This window comes from Dipodomys ordii, unplaced genomic scaffold (genome assembly GCF_000151885.1).
Source record: "Dipodomys ordii isolate 6190 unplaced genomic scaffold, Dord_2.0 Scaffold135, whole genome shotgun sequence".
Classification (NCBI taxonomy): domain Eukaryota; kingdom Metazoa; phylum Chordata; class Mammalia; order Rodentia; family Heteromyidae; genus Dipodomys; species Dipodomys ordii.
Genome location: NW_012267351.1, coordinates 3,433,520 through 3,447,432, shown reverse-complemented (window position 1 = coordinate 3,447,432; position 13,913 = coordinate 3,433,520). Strand labels below are relative to the sequence as shown.

The following is a 13,913-nucleotide window of genomic DNA, read 5'->3' as shown; positions in this document are numbered from 1 at the left end:
AAAAAAAAAAAAAAGAATCCCTGTTCCCATTTGGTAGATAAGGGAACAGAACTATAGAAGTTAAATATCTTGGTGTTGGAGCTTAATCCCAGGGCCTTTAAGCATATTAAACATGCATTCTCTTTTTTTGCATTTTCTTTTTGTTATTGTTGTGTTGGAATCAGACCAGATTTCAACTGAGTTGAGATTTCAACCCCTTGTATATTTTGACTACAATAACTTTCACTTAGAAGTGTGATAGGATGGTATGGAGAGACACATCACAGGGGCCAGTTGTAAGCACTATTTTTGAATTTCCTAGATCTCTACTTATATTTAAAAATTGAGCCATCCATGGAATAATAATGAAATACATGTGCTTTAGAAATGTCTACCCTGGCCAGGTACTGGTGTAATCTGTAATCCTAGCTACTCAGAAGGCTGAGATCTGAAGACTGTGGCTCGAAGCTAGCCTGGGCAAGAAAGTCTGTAAGTCTCTTATCTCCAATTAACCATCAGAAATCTGGAAGTAGAGCTGTGTCTTAAGATGTAGAGTGCCAATTTTGAGTTAAAACAACGACGGCTAACAGAGGGAAGTGGAGCTGTGGCTCCAATGATAGAGTACTAGATTTGAGCAAAAAAACTAAGGGATAGGCCAGACCCTGAGTTCAAGACCCAAACAAGCCTGAAAGACACTTTATCTGCAAAACACTGGAGGTAGAAGATGTGGCTCTAGTGATAGCGCACCTGCCTTAAGCAAAAAAATAAAGTACGAACACAGCAAAGTAAATAAATAATAGTATTATATTTTAATGCTCCATGGAAGATCAGGGTATAGAATCTCATTATATCCCCTGATCTTCATTCTTTTCTCACTGTGCCCTTGCCAACTATTTTCCCTTCATGGCAATTTAATAAGTGAGGACAGGCTAATGCTATTTTGTGGAAAGATTATTTAATTTGTTTTTTGCAGGTTTGTGTGTGTGTGTTTTCTTTCTTTCTTTTTTTATTATGGGGCTCAAACTCAGAGCCTAGATGCTGTCCCTGAGCTTTTTCTCTCAAGGCTAGTGCTCGACCGCTTTGAGCCACAGTGCTACTTCCATAATTTTCTATTTTAAGGTGTTTTTTATTATCGCATATTAGTTTTATGCGAGGTGTTTTATTGTGCCATTTTTGTGTATGCATATCATGTTTCCCATTAAATTGAACCCCTGGGTCACTCTCCCTTACTTCTTCCCATCTTCTTAAAATAATTTCAACAAGTTTCACTTTTGTATTTTCATAATGCATATCAAGTACTTTGACCATATTAGCACTCTCTGTTCACCCTCCCCCTTCTACTGATACCTGCCCCAATAGAGCCTGTTTTACTTTTTTCTATTGATCATTTAGTGTATATTAATTGTGCCAGGAGGTTTTACCATTTTGTTTTGTACATGCATATATTTTAATCATAATAACCTCCTCTTTCTTTCATCTTTCTTTCCCCATGTCCCTAAAACCTGTTGTTCAACAGGATGCCTATATTATTTTGCAGAGCAATTATGTATGTATTAGGTAGGTGTGTGTGTGTGTGTGTGTGTGTGTGTGTGTTACCGCCCATAATGCCACCTTTTATACAAATGCTTATGGATGTTTGTGAAAGGAATGGGTTATGCCAATGACTTGGGTTGCATGGGCTGAGGGGACTGAGTTCATAACTTGGTCATAGGAAATAGTGCTGCAGTGCACATGAGTGTATCCCAGCGTCTCCATTGTATGTTGACTTCAAATATTATACATAGATGCCCAGGAATGGTATAGTTTCATCCTAAGTAACTGAGATTACAGGGTAGAGATTTGTATGTATGTGTGCCAGTCCTGGGGCTTGAACTTAGGGTCTGGATTCTGTCCCTGAACTTTTGTGTTCAAGACTAATGCTTTACTACTTGAACTGCATCTCTACTTCAAGCTTTTTGCTGGTTAATTGTAGATAAGAATTTCACAGGAAGTGACGCTGTGGCTCAAGTTGTAGAGTTCTAGCCTTGAGCACAAGAAGCTCAGGGACAGTACATAGGCCCTCTGAGTTCAAGCCCCAGAACTGTCAAAAAAAAAAAATCACTTTCTGGGCTAGGAAGGTGGCTCAGTGGTAGAGTACTTGCCTCTCATGCGTGAAGTCCTGTGTTTGATTCCTCAGCACAACATAAACAGGAAAAACAGGAAGTGGCGCTGTGTTTCAAGTGGTAGAGTGCTAGCCTTGAGCTGAAGAGCTGAAGGACAGAGCTCAGGCCCAGAGTTGAAGTTCCACAACTGAAAAGAAAAAAAAAAGTTTCAGAGACTTGCCTGCTCGGGCTGGCTTTGAACTTCCATCCTCAAATTTCAGCCTTCTGTGTATCTAGGATTATAGGTATAAGTCACTGGAGCCTGGCTTTGTTTGCTTAGTCTTTATTTGAAGTATATATGTCTTTTAATTTCTGAGGGAGGAAGAACAATATACTTTACTTTTTTTTCTTTTTTTCTTTTCTGTGCTGCTGATCAAACCCAGGGCTTTGTGGATGAGTCAAATGCTCAGCCCCTACGGTATTTTTTTTTTTTAAGTATTGCTATTTGTTTGCAAGACTAATTTTTCTTTCTCTTTTTGGAAGGTCCTGTCCAAAATGCACTGATGTCTTCACACATGTCAGTGAGCCAAGGATATAATTCCCAGCTTCCAGGATCCTACCCTCATCTAATACCAGCAAAGACTTCAAGTCCACTGTGTGGACAGTCTAATTATGGTGGTTCTCAGGGATCTGGGCAGACTTTCAATAGACCACCTGTGGCTTTGAATCCAGTGACACCTTCACTGCATAGTGGTCCTGTTCCCCGAATGCCACTCCCTAATTCTCAGAACCCAGCTGCTGCACCAATGCCTTCTGGTAATTTTCTTCCTGGAGCTAATCCACCACCACCACCACCTTCGAATTGGCAATATAACTATCCATCCACAGGATCACAGACAAACCACTGTCCTCCTGGGGCCCAGCCAACTGTATCTGGGAATACAAATTTAACAACAAATCATCCGTATGTATCTTCTGGAGATTCCTCACATCAAAACAGCTTCATAAAATCAGGTACTGTTTTTATAGGAATGTTTAAAATGTAGAGATGAGAAACTTTTGCTTGTTTAGGGATTTGAAGTAATATTTGAAACCTTAAGACCATATGGAAAATTATTGGTGGTTTTTTTATTTGTTTGTTTGTTTTGTCTGTCAGGGGGCTTGAACTCAGGGTCTGGGTGCTGTCCCTGAGCTCTTTTGCTCAGGGCAAGCCTTCTACCACTTTGAGCCACAGCTTTACTTCCAGTTTTCTGGTGGTTAATTGGAGTTGAGAGTCTTACAGACTTTCCTGCCCAGGCTAGCTTTGAACCATGATTCTCAGGTTTCAGCCTCCTGAGTAGCTAGGATTATAGGTATGAGCCACCAGTACACAGTGAAAGTTACTGGTTTTAAAAAACATTCTTTTTTGTTGTTGTTTTTTGTTGTTGTTTTTGTTTTTTGGTCCGGTCATGGGGCCTGAACTCTGGTCCTGGGCGCTGTCCCTCAGCTCTTCAGCTCAAGGCTAGCGCTCTACCACTTGAGCCACAGCGCCACTTCCGGTTTTCTAGTGGTTTATTGGAGATAGGAGTCTCATGGTCTTTCCTGCCCAGGCTGGCTTTGAACTGCGATTCTCAGATCTCAGCCTCCTGAGTAGCTAGGATTACAGGTGTGAGCCACCAGCGCCCGGCTTGTATCTTGGCTTTTATATGTGTAACTGCTATATAAGGGAGTGCCAACATCTCTTTGACATAAATTTTGTTACTTCTTTTTAGTTTTCTGAGGAACTCATATAACCTTCCATAATGGCTAGAATAGTTTACATTCTCACCAACTGTGTAAAAAAAGAGTTACACTTTTTCCACATCCTTGTCAACATTTTTTTTTTTTGTTGTTGGTTGTGGGGCTTGAACTCTGGGCCTGGGCTCTGTCCCTGAGCTCTTCAGCTAAGGCCAGTGCTCTACCACTTGAGCCATTCCAGTTTTCTGGTGGTTAATGGAAATCAGAGTCTTGTGGATGTTCCTGCCTGGGCTGGCTTTGAACCACATCTTCAGATCTTAGCCTCCTGAGTAGCTAGGATTACAGGTGTGAGCCACTGGTGCCAGGCTAACATTTTTTGTGTGTATGTTTTTGATAATACCCATTCTAACTGAAATGAGATGATATTGTAATCTTTTTCATTTATTGCATTGTGGTTTTGATTTGTATTCCCTGCTGATGAGTGATGCTAAGGATTTTATACATAGATGTTGGCAATTTGTATGTCTTTTCAGAAATTGAAGTTTCCGTCATTTGTCCATGAACATTTAACATTTCTATGTAGAATGTCCTTTAAACTGTTTGTTTGAAAATAATAATAAAATTTTAGTGCTGGGCCCTGGTGGCTCATGTCTGTAATCCTAGTTACTTAGGGAGGTTGAAATCTAATAATCAAGGATTGAAGCCAGCCCAGGCAGAAATGTCTATGAGCCTCCAGCTCTAATAAAACAGCAAAAAGTCAGACAGTACCCAGACCCTGAATTCAAGCCTCATTACGGTACACCTACACACACACACACACACACACACACACACACCTACACACACACACACGGATATATTAATTAGTTCATGTCCTAGAGCAATTATTCTAATGTAAACCTTAATGGACTTTCTTCTTAGGTATTACATCAAATGCCAATAACGGATCGATGGTGGTCCACAGTAATTATGATGAAATTGAAGGAGGTGGCTTCTTGGGTGAGATGCTATGGAAGTTTTTTTCATCTTTTTTTTTCTGATTATAGAAATAATATTTACTCATTATAGGAAACCAGAGGAAACTTCATCATTTTGTTATGTAGACTCACCTATCATTATCATGTTTTACTTCTTTTCATTATTTTTCCTTCCTTTCAGAATTGGGATCATGGTTTTTTTAATTATGATATGACTATTAAGCCAGTCCGATAAGCTGAATGTACAGGATATTTTCATTAAAGTTGTTTTAAATTAAAATTTAGCCTATATACAAAACTTACCATATACAGGAAAGTAAATTATGCCAAACTTATTTTTTTTACTTATAGCTGTACTCTTAGATTAACTAGATTTTAATCATAGCTATTATTGTGTTCATAAAATTTGTCTTCATTTTGCCAAATTGATTGATAAAAGTAAGGTAAATTAACCTAGAGGAACTCTAAATTATAATTACATAATTTAATGGATCTTTGTGTTGATTTAAAGTATTGTAGAATATAAAATAGAACTTAAAAGTTACCTCATTTCTAGCAACATCACAGCTCACTAATAAGAATCCCAAAATGAGCCGAAGTGTTGGGTATGCCTACCCCTCCCTACCACCTGGTTACCAGAACACAACGCCGCCTAGTGGGACTGGAATGCCACCCTCATCCTTGAATTACCCTAGTGGCCCCCAGGCCTTTACTCAGGTAAGCTTTTTTTTAAAGCCTATTTTCTATTTTTAGGTGTAAGCAAAATATACAATGAGCAAAGTTTTAGGACTATATGTAGAACACTTATAACTAATTACTGTAATAGTGAATATTTAATAAATGAAGCCTTTGTACTTCTACAAGATTGGTCAGATAATCTAGTTTACAGTTTTTTTCTTATGTAGAGAGACTTGAAGTTTGTACACATTTTAAATGGTTACTTACTTTGAAATAATGTGTCTATTTGTAGACTCCCTTAGGTGCTAATCATTTAACTGCAAGCATGAGTGGATTAAGTCTACATCCAGAGGGTCTAAGAGTCATCAATCTTCTTCAAGAGCGAAACATGCTTCCCTCAACACCTTTGAAGCCTCCAGTTCCAAATTTGCATGAAGACATCCAGAAACTCAACTGTAACCCAGAGTAAGGCTTCATACATTATTATACATGATATTATGCAAGTTGTGAATTTTTTTAGTTTTTTAAATTAGTTTCAGGTGTTTGAATAAGCTGTACATGTAATTTATGGAAAGAAGCCTTGAATAAAATTTGGAGGGTTCTAAATTAAGAAACAGGAGCCAGGTGCTGGTGGTCCTGTACTCCTAGCTACTCAGGAAGCTGAGGGCAGGAAAATCCACAAGACTCTTATTTCCAATTAACTACCAAAAAGTGAGAAGTAGGCTGTGGCTTATGTGGTAGAGCACTAGCCTAAGCATACTTAGACCTTAAATTCCAGTCTCAGGATGAACACGTGTGTTCTTTCTCTCCCTTCTCCCCTCTCCCTTCTCTGCTCCCCTCTCCCCCTCCTCCCTCTCCCTTCCTCCTTCTCCTTTCTCCTCTCTCCCCTCTCCTCTCTCCTCTCCTCTCTCATGAAATAGAAAGCTGGGTGCCAGTGGCTCACACCTATAATCCTAGCTACTCAGGAGGCTGAGACCTGAGGACTGTGGTTTGAGTCCAGCCCAGGCAAGAAAGTTTGTGAGACTCCAATAAACTACTTAGGAAAAAACAAAGTGGTACTGTGGCTCAAGAGTACTAGCCTTGAGCAAAAGAAGCTCAGGGACAGGCCCAGGCCCAGAGTTCAACCCTAGGGCCAAAAAAAAAAAAGAAATAGGGCCAGGTGTGGTAGTCCTAATCCCAGCATTTGGAAGGTGAAAGCAATAAGACAAAGTTTCACTCCAGTGTAAATTACTTAATGAGTTCCTATCTCAAAAAACAAATATAAAAATAAAGAAGAAATAGCATGATAACATTTGATCCAATTGATGCTCACATCAGCTCTACATTATATAGTACAAGAATCTAAGTCTACATAATTCTTCTTCTTCTTTTTTTTTTTTTTTGGCTTATCATGGGGCTTGAACTCAGGTCCTGGGAGCTGTCTCTGAGCCTCTTTGTTCTCAAGGCTAGCACTCTGCCACTTGAGCCACAGTGCCACTTCTGGTTTTTGAGTGGTTAATTGGAGATAAGAGTCTCATGGGGACTTTTCTGCCTGGGCTGGCTCCAAACTTTGATCTTCAAATCTTAGCCTTCTGAGTAGCTAGGATTACAGGTATGAACCACTAGCACCCCACTCTATATAATTCTTTTTTTTGCTTCATTTTTAAGTTAACTTCATTACAGACATAATTATAATATTATTTATTTATTTGGTTTTGTTATGTAACCCAGGTTGACCCCAAGGTCACTCCTGGCTCAGCTTCCTGAGTGCTAACATTAACAGGTGTGCACCAACGTGCCCAGCAACTTAAAACATTTTAATGGGATACCATATCAAACATGCAAAAATAAAACTAAACACAAAAAGGGAGGAGGGTTGAAGGCGTGGCTGTGGTTGTAAAGTTCCAGCCAATGAGTGCAAGCAGGTGTCAAATCCTGAGTCTGAGTTCCCAGTCTCCAGACATATACACATACCACACACAAAAAAAAGAATATCAGAGAGGCTATTAAATACTTTATGTGTAATCTGATGTAAAATTAAAGTGTATCCTTATTATTAATGGTAAATACCATTTGTCTACTTAATGATTATTATTTAACTAGCTGGGCGCAGGTGGCTCACACCTGTAGTCCTAGCAAGGGGGGAGTTGAGATCTATGGATCATGGTTCAAAGCCAGCCTCGACAGGAAAGTCTGTGAAACTCCTATCTCCAATAAACTACTCAGAAAAAGCCAGAAGTGGCACTATGGCTTAAGTGGTAGAACATTAGCACAAAGGGGCTCAGGGACAGCACCCAGGTCCTGAGCTCAAGCCCCCAGAACCAGCAAAAAAAAAAAAAAAAAAGATGATTACTTAGCTAAAATAAGACTAGCAGCAACTGACCCTTTTTTTTTTTCTTTAAAGGTTATTTCGATGCACACTGACGAGCATTCCTCAGACTCAGGCCTTACTGAATAAAGCCAAACTTCCTTTGGGGCTATTGCTTCATCCTTTCAAAGATCTAGTGGTATGTGTTTCTAGTGAGAGTCAATATTTCTTAGGAAATCATCTGCAACAATTTGAGAGTTGTATATTAAATTTATCTGAGCTGTCTTTTAACTTGACCACAGACAGATTAAAAAAAAAAAAAAAGGCTTACATTAGGGCACTAACGGCTCAGGCCTGTAATCCTAGCTACTCAGGAAGCTGAGATTTGAGGATCATGTTTGAAGTCAACTGGGGCAAGAAAGACAGTGAGATGAACTACCAAAATAAACTACAAAAGAAGCCAAAAGTCAGCTGGGTGCCAGTGGCTCACGCCTGTAATCTTAGCTACTCAGGAGGCTGAGATCTGAGAGCTATGGTTGAAAGCCAGCCCAAGAAGGAAAGCCTGTGAGACTCTTATCTCTAGTTAACCAACAGAAAACTGGAAGAGGCACGGTGGCTCAAGGGGTAGAGTTCTGGCCTTGGGCTGACGAGCTGGCCTTGGGCTGACGAGCTCAGCAACAGAGCCCAGGCCTAGAATTCAAGCCCCAGAAGTGGAGTAGCCTTGAACAAAAAAAGCTTAGGAACAGCATAGAGTCCAGAGTTCAAGCCCTAGGACTGGCGTTAAAAAAAAAAAAAGTAGGGGCTGGGAAGGTGGCTCAGTGGTAGAGCGCTTGCCTTGTATGCATGAGGCCCTGGGTTCGATTCCTCAGCACCACATAAGCAAAAAGGAAAAAGCCGGAAGTGGCACTGTGGCTCAAGTGGTAGAGCGCTTGCCTTGAGCTGAAGAGCTGAGAGACAGCGCCCAGGCCCTGAGTCAGGTCCCACGACTGGACCAAAAACAAAAAACAAAAAAGTAGGCTTGCATAGGAACATGATAGACAGAGAAGAAAACCTATGATGGCTGTGAAGGCCCCAGTACTTTTTGTGCCACATTAGTATCTTGTGATACCAGTGTTGTAAATTTATTGTGAGGAAAGAACGTGTTCTAACATCAGGAACAATGATGATTTCAAAGGCAATGGCTAGAAATAAAGTTGAACTTTAAGCAGTTTTTGTAGGCTTCTATGTATGTTAGAGCAAAAGTAACTATAAGTTTAGGACATGAAAATAAAGCTGCCATAAAGGTAGATTTGAATATCTTGTGTCAATAAAGGCTGTACTGAGAAAAAGTTTAATAAATTAAGATAAATGTTAGCTGGCACTCATGCCTGTAATCCCAGCTACTCAGAAGACTGAGATCTGAGGATCATGGTTCAAACCCAGCCCAAACAGAAAATCCATGAGACTCTGACCTCCAGTTAACTTCCAAAAGGCTGGAAATGGAGCTTTGGCTCAAAGTGATAGAGTGCTATCTTTGAGCACAAATGCTCAGAGAAAGTACCCAGGCCCTGAATTTAAGACTAGCCCCCCTTCCCCCCAAAGAATATAAACTGTAAGTGCTATTTAACTTTGTAACTAATTTCATGAGAACTAAATATGCCTGTTAATCAAAGCCTTTATAATAGGAACTAGAGGTGTGGTTCAAGTGATAAGCGTGCCAGCCTTGAGCAAAAAAGCCAAGCAACAGTTTGAGGTCCTAAATTTAAGCCCCAGTAATGGTACATACATCCAAAGGGGAAAAAAACTTTATAGTATTTATCCTTCTTTTAGAATGTTGTCTAACCTCTTTTGGGAGGATAGGACAGGAGGATCACATGAGTCCAAGAGTTGTGAGACTAGCCTGAGCCACATAGTTCCTTTTTACGTTTACCATCTTCTTCCTTGTAAACATTTTCTTGATTTTACAATGTATTTACTAAGAACATAAATACTTTTTTTAAAAAGGTAAATCTTCCTTAGGTGTAGTGGCACATGCCTGTACTCCCAACTGCTTGAGAGGTTGGGGTTCAGGAGGATCGCCATTAGAAGCTAGCCTAGGCAACAAGTTAGCAAGACCTCAACCAGAACAGTTCAGCATAGTAGCATACCTTTGTCATCCCTCTTACACAGGAGGCAAAAATAAGAGGCTCAAGACCCAGACTTAACCAGGCAAAAATAAAAGTCCCTACTTGAAAAATAACTGGCCAAAATGGCTGGATGTGTGGCTCAAGTGATAGAACATTATTGTAGCAGGCTTAAGACCCTGAGTTCAAACCCCAGTACTGCCTGCCCTCCCTCCCACCCCCCAAAAGAGGACAAATTTTAAGCATAAAAGGCTATTTCAAAAGGATAAATTGATGTTTGCCTTTTCAAAGTAATGATGATTGCCTTTACAAACTTGTTTTTGTTGTTGTTTTCAGCAATTGCCTGTGGTTACCTCCAATACAATTGTGAGATGTCGTTCCTGCAGGACCTACATCAACCCTTTTGTCAGCTTTCTTGACCAAAGGAGGTGGAAGTGTAACTTATGTTACCGAGTCAACGATGGTACGCACATAGTCTTTGCTTGCATTATCTAGAAGTAGGATAACAAAAATGTGAAGTTAAAAAAAAAAAGCTAGGCACTGATGACTCATGCCTGTAATCTTAGCTATGGAGGATCAAGGTTCCAAACCAGCCAGGTAGAAACCTTTAGGAGATTCTATCAAAAATAACCGGCAGATGGGCTGGAAAGGTGGCTCAGTGGTAGAGTGCTTGCCTTGCATGCATGAGGCCCTGGGTTCGATTCCTCAGCACCACATAAGCAGAAAAGGCCAGAAGTGGTGCTGTGGCTCAAGTGGTAGAGCACTAGCCTTGAGCTGAAGAACTGAGGGACAGTGACCAGGCCCAGAGTTCAGGCTCCATGACTGGCAAAAAAAAAAAAAACGGCAGAGCCGGTGTCGGTGGCTCATGCCTGTAATCCTAGCTACTCAGGAGCCTGAGATCTGAGGATCACGGTTCAAAGCCATCCTGAAGGAAACTGTGAGACTCTTATCTCCAATAAACCACTAGAAAATCAGAAGTGGTGCTGTGGCTCAAGCAGTAGAGCGCTCGCCTTGAGCTGAAGAGTGCATGGATAGCACCCAAGCTCAGAGTTCAAGCCCCACGACCAACCAAAAAAACAAAAACAAAAAAACCAACAACAACCCAGCAGAGCTTGGGCACTGGTGGCTCAGTCCTGTAATCCTAGCTACTCAGGAGGCTCAGATTTGAAGATCTCAGTTCAAAGCCAGCCTGGGCAGTAAAGTCTGTGAGGCTCTTATCTCTAATTATCCACCAGAAAACTAGAAGTGGCACTGTTGCTCCAGTGATAGAGTACTAACCTTGAGATGAAGAGCTGAGAGACAGCACTCAAGCCCAGAGTTCAAGTCCCCTGACCGACTGCCAAAAAAAAAAAGCAGAAAACAAGACTGAAGCTGGAGCTCAAGTGCTAGAGTGCCAACCTAAACAGCATAAGATCCTGAGTTTGAACCTGTCTTTCAATGAAAAGAAAGAAATAATAATTAATTTTAGCTGTTTTAAGGCTGAGTTAAGAGGATCATGACAATATAATGAATATCTAAAATGCCCTCATGTTTACTATATAATTTATTTCAGCTGTCCTGGTATTTGAACTTAAGGGCTCCCCTTGATGGGCAGGTGCTCTACTACCTGAGCTATGCTCTCAGCCCTTTTCTGTGCCTTCCTATATTTATAACCAAGTCTACGCAGAAAACTTCTGTTAACTTTTTTAAATGTTTATGCTTATAAATAAATATGTACATTTTACACAAAAAATATGATAATATGTTAAGATTACTTTTTTCCTTTTTGACAGTTCTGGGGCTTGAACTCAGGGTCTGAGCTCTGTCCCTGAGCTTTTGCCTTCAAGGCTAGCTAGCACTCTACCACTTGAGCCACAGTTCTACTTCTGGCTTTTTCTGTTTATGTGGTACTGAGGAGTGGGACCCAGGGCTTCATGCATGCTAGGCAAGCACTCTACCTCTAAGCCACATTCCCAGCCCTTCACTATTGTTCTATAAGTTGTATGTTTTATGGTTTATTTAAACCAGTAAGTTTAAACCTTTCTTTTTCTTTTCTTTTTTTCTCTGTCTCTCCCTTTTTTTTTCTTGGCCACATTAGAGTTTGAACTCAAGGCTTCATGCCTACTATACCACTTGAGCCATTGCCACAGTCCTAGAAATATTTTAGTTTAGAAATTGTCACATGCAGCTGGGTGCTGGTGGCTTACGCCTGTAATCCTAGCTACTCAGGAGGCTGAGATCTGAGGATCATGGTTCAAAGCCAGCTGGGGCAGGAAAGTTTGTGAGACTCTTATCTCCAATTAACCACCAGAAAATTGGAAGTGGCGCTGTGGCTCAAGTGATAGAGCACTCACCTTGAGCTGAAGAGCTGAGGGACAGTGCCCAGGCCCAGAGTTCAAGACCCCAATCAATTAAAAAAAAAAAAAAAGAATGTATTCATCATTCCTTAATATTTAGCCTATATTGGGTTAATTATAAACCCCTAAATTGAGAAAAATCACCAAACAATTTGTATTAAGTTCACTCTGTTTCATCTGTATAATATTGTAATTTTACACAGTTCCTGAAGAATTCATGTACAACCCTTTAACCAGAGTTTATGGAGAACCTCATAGAAGACCTGAAGTTCAAAATGCTACTATTGAGTTTATGGCTCCTTCAGAGTATATGGTAAGCTTAATTTTAATACGATATATGCATTTTGTAACACTGGATTTTAAGTAAAAACTATAATTTTATTTTGAGAGCACAATGTTTGAGAGCATAATGATAGTTATTAAATAAGGATATCTTTGAGAAGTAAAGGTGTAAAAGTATATGTAAAGCTCCTCTTGTTCTCAGTCCATCAAGAAATTTGTAGGGCTTGGAATGTGGCTTAGTGTAGAGTGCTTGCCTAGCATGTATGAAGCCCTGGGTTTGATTCCTCAGTACCACATAAACAGAAAAAGCCCGAGTGGCACTGTGGCTCAAATGGTAGAGTGCTAGCCTTGAGCAAAAGAAGCCCAGAGACAATGCACAGGCCCTGAGTTCAAGCCCCAAGACTGGCAAAAATAAATAAATAAAATATACACACACACACACACACACATATAATATTGAGATTATAGCTATAAGTCACATTCAGTTTTTGTTTATTATAGCTAATACTTTGTGAGAGTTTTGAAGTTTTGTATTCTAAAAATATGAACCTAGCACCAGTGTCTCTTGCCTCTAAGCCTAGCTACTCAGGAAGCTGAGATCTGAGAATCACAATTCAGAGCCAGCTGGGCAGGAAGGTCTGTGAGACTCTTTTCTCCAATTAACCACCAGAAAACTAGAAGTGGCCCTGGGGCTAACAGTGGTAGAATGCTAGCCTTGAGTACAAATGCTCAAGGACAGTACCCAGGCACTGAATTCAAGCCCCATAACCCCCCCTCTCCAAATAAATAAATAAATTATGAGCATAATGGTGGATGCCTATAGCCTAGCATTCAGAAACCTGAGACAGGAGAATCTGGTTTGAGCCAGCATGGGCAACATAGCAATACCAAGACTGTCTCAAAAAACAAAACAAGCTGGGTGCTGGTGTCTCATGCCTGTAATCCTAGGTACTCAGGAGGCTGAGATCTGAGGATGGAGGTTCAAAGCCAGCCGGTATAGGAAAGTCCATGAGACTCCTCATCTCCAATTAACCACCAGGAAACTGGAAGTGGTTGACTGACAAAAAAACAAACAAACAAACCAGTCATCAGTGGCTCATGCCTGTATTTATTTCTAGCTACTCATGAGGCTGAGATCTGAAGATCTCAATTTGAATTTAGGAAAGTCCGTTAGACTCTCATCTCCAGTTACCTACCAAAAAGTCAGAAGTAGAGCCGTGGCTCGTGGTAAGCAAAAATGCTCAGGTTGCTAGGTTTTGGTAGCTCCTGCCCATATCCTAGTTATTCAGGAGGCTGAAATCTGGGGGTTGCAGTTAGAGGCCATCTCAGGAAGGAAAGTCCTTGGGACTCTCATCCCCAATTAATCACTAAAAAGCCAAAAGTGGAGCTGTGGTTCAAGTGATAAGAGCACTAACCTTTAACATAAAAGCTCAAAGACAGCGAGGTACTGGTGGCTCATGCCTGTAATCCTAGCT

The 13,913-nt window shown here is 40.5% G+C and overlaps 1 protein-coding gene across 1 annotated transcript in view; it reads left to right on the top strand.

Moving 5' to 3' along the window:
• Sec24a (SEC24 family member A) overlaps nucleotides 1–13,913 on the top strand; it is a 56,218-nt gene that overhangs the window by 9,638 nt on the left and 32,667 nt on the right. The window contains exons 2-8 of the mRNA XM_013030895.1: nucleotides 2,604–3,074; nucleotides 4,698–4,775; nucleotides 5,310–5,470; nucleotides 5,724–5,896; nucleotides 7,815–7,917; nucleotides 10,157–10,283; nucleotides 12,360–12,469. Of these exons, the coding sequence (XP_012886349.1) occupies nucleotides 2,604–3,074; nucleotides 4,698–4,775; nucleotides 5,310–5,470; nucleotides 5,724–5,896; nucleotides 7,815–7,917; nucleotides 10,157–10,283; nucleotides 12,360–12,469 (1,223 nt within the window). The remainder of the gene's footprint in view (nucleotides 1–2,603; nucleotides 3,075–4,697; nucleotides 4,776–5,309; nucleotides 5,471–5,723; nucleotides 5,897–7,814; nucleotides 7,918–10,156; nucleotides 10,284–12,359; nucleotides 12,470–13,913) is intronic.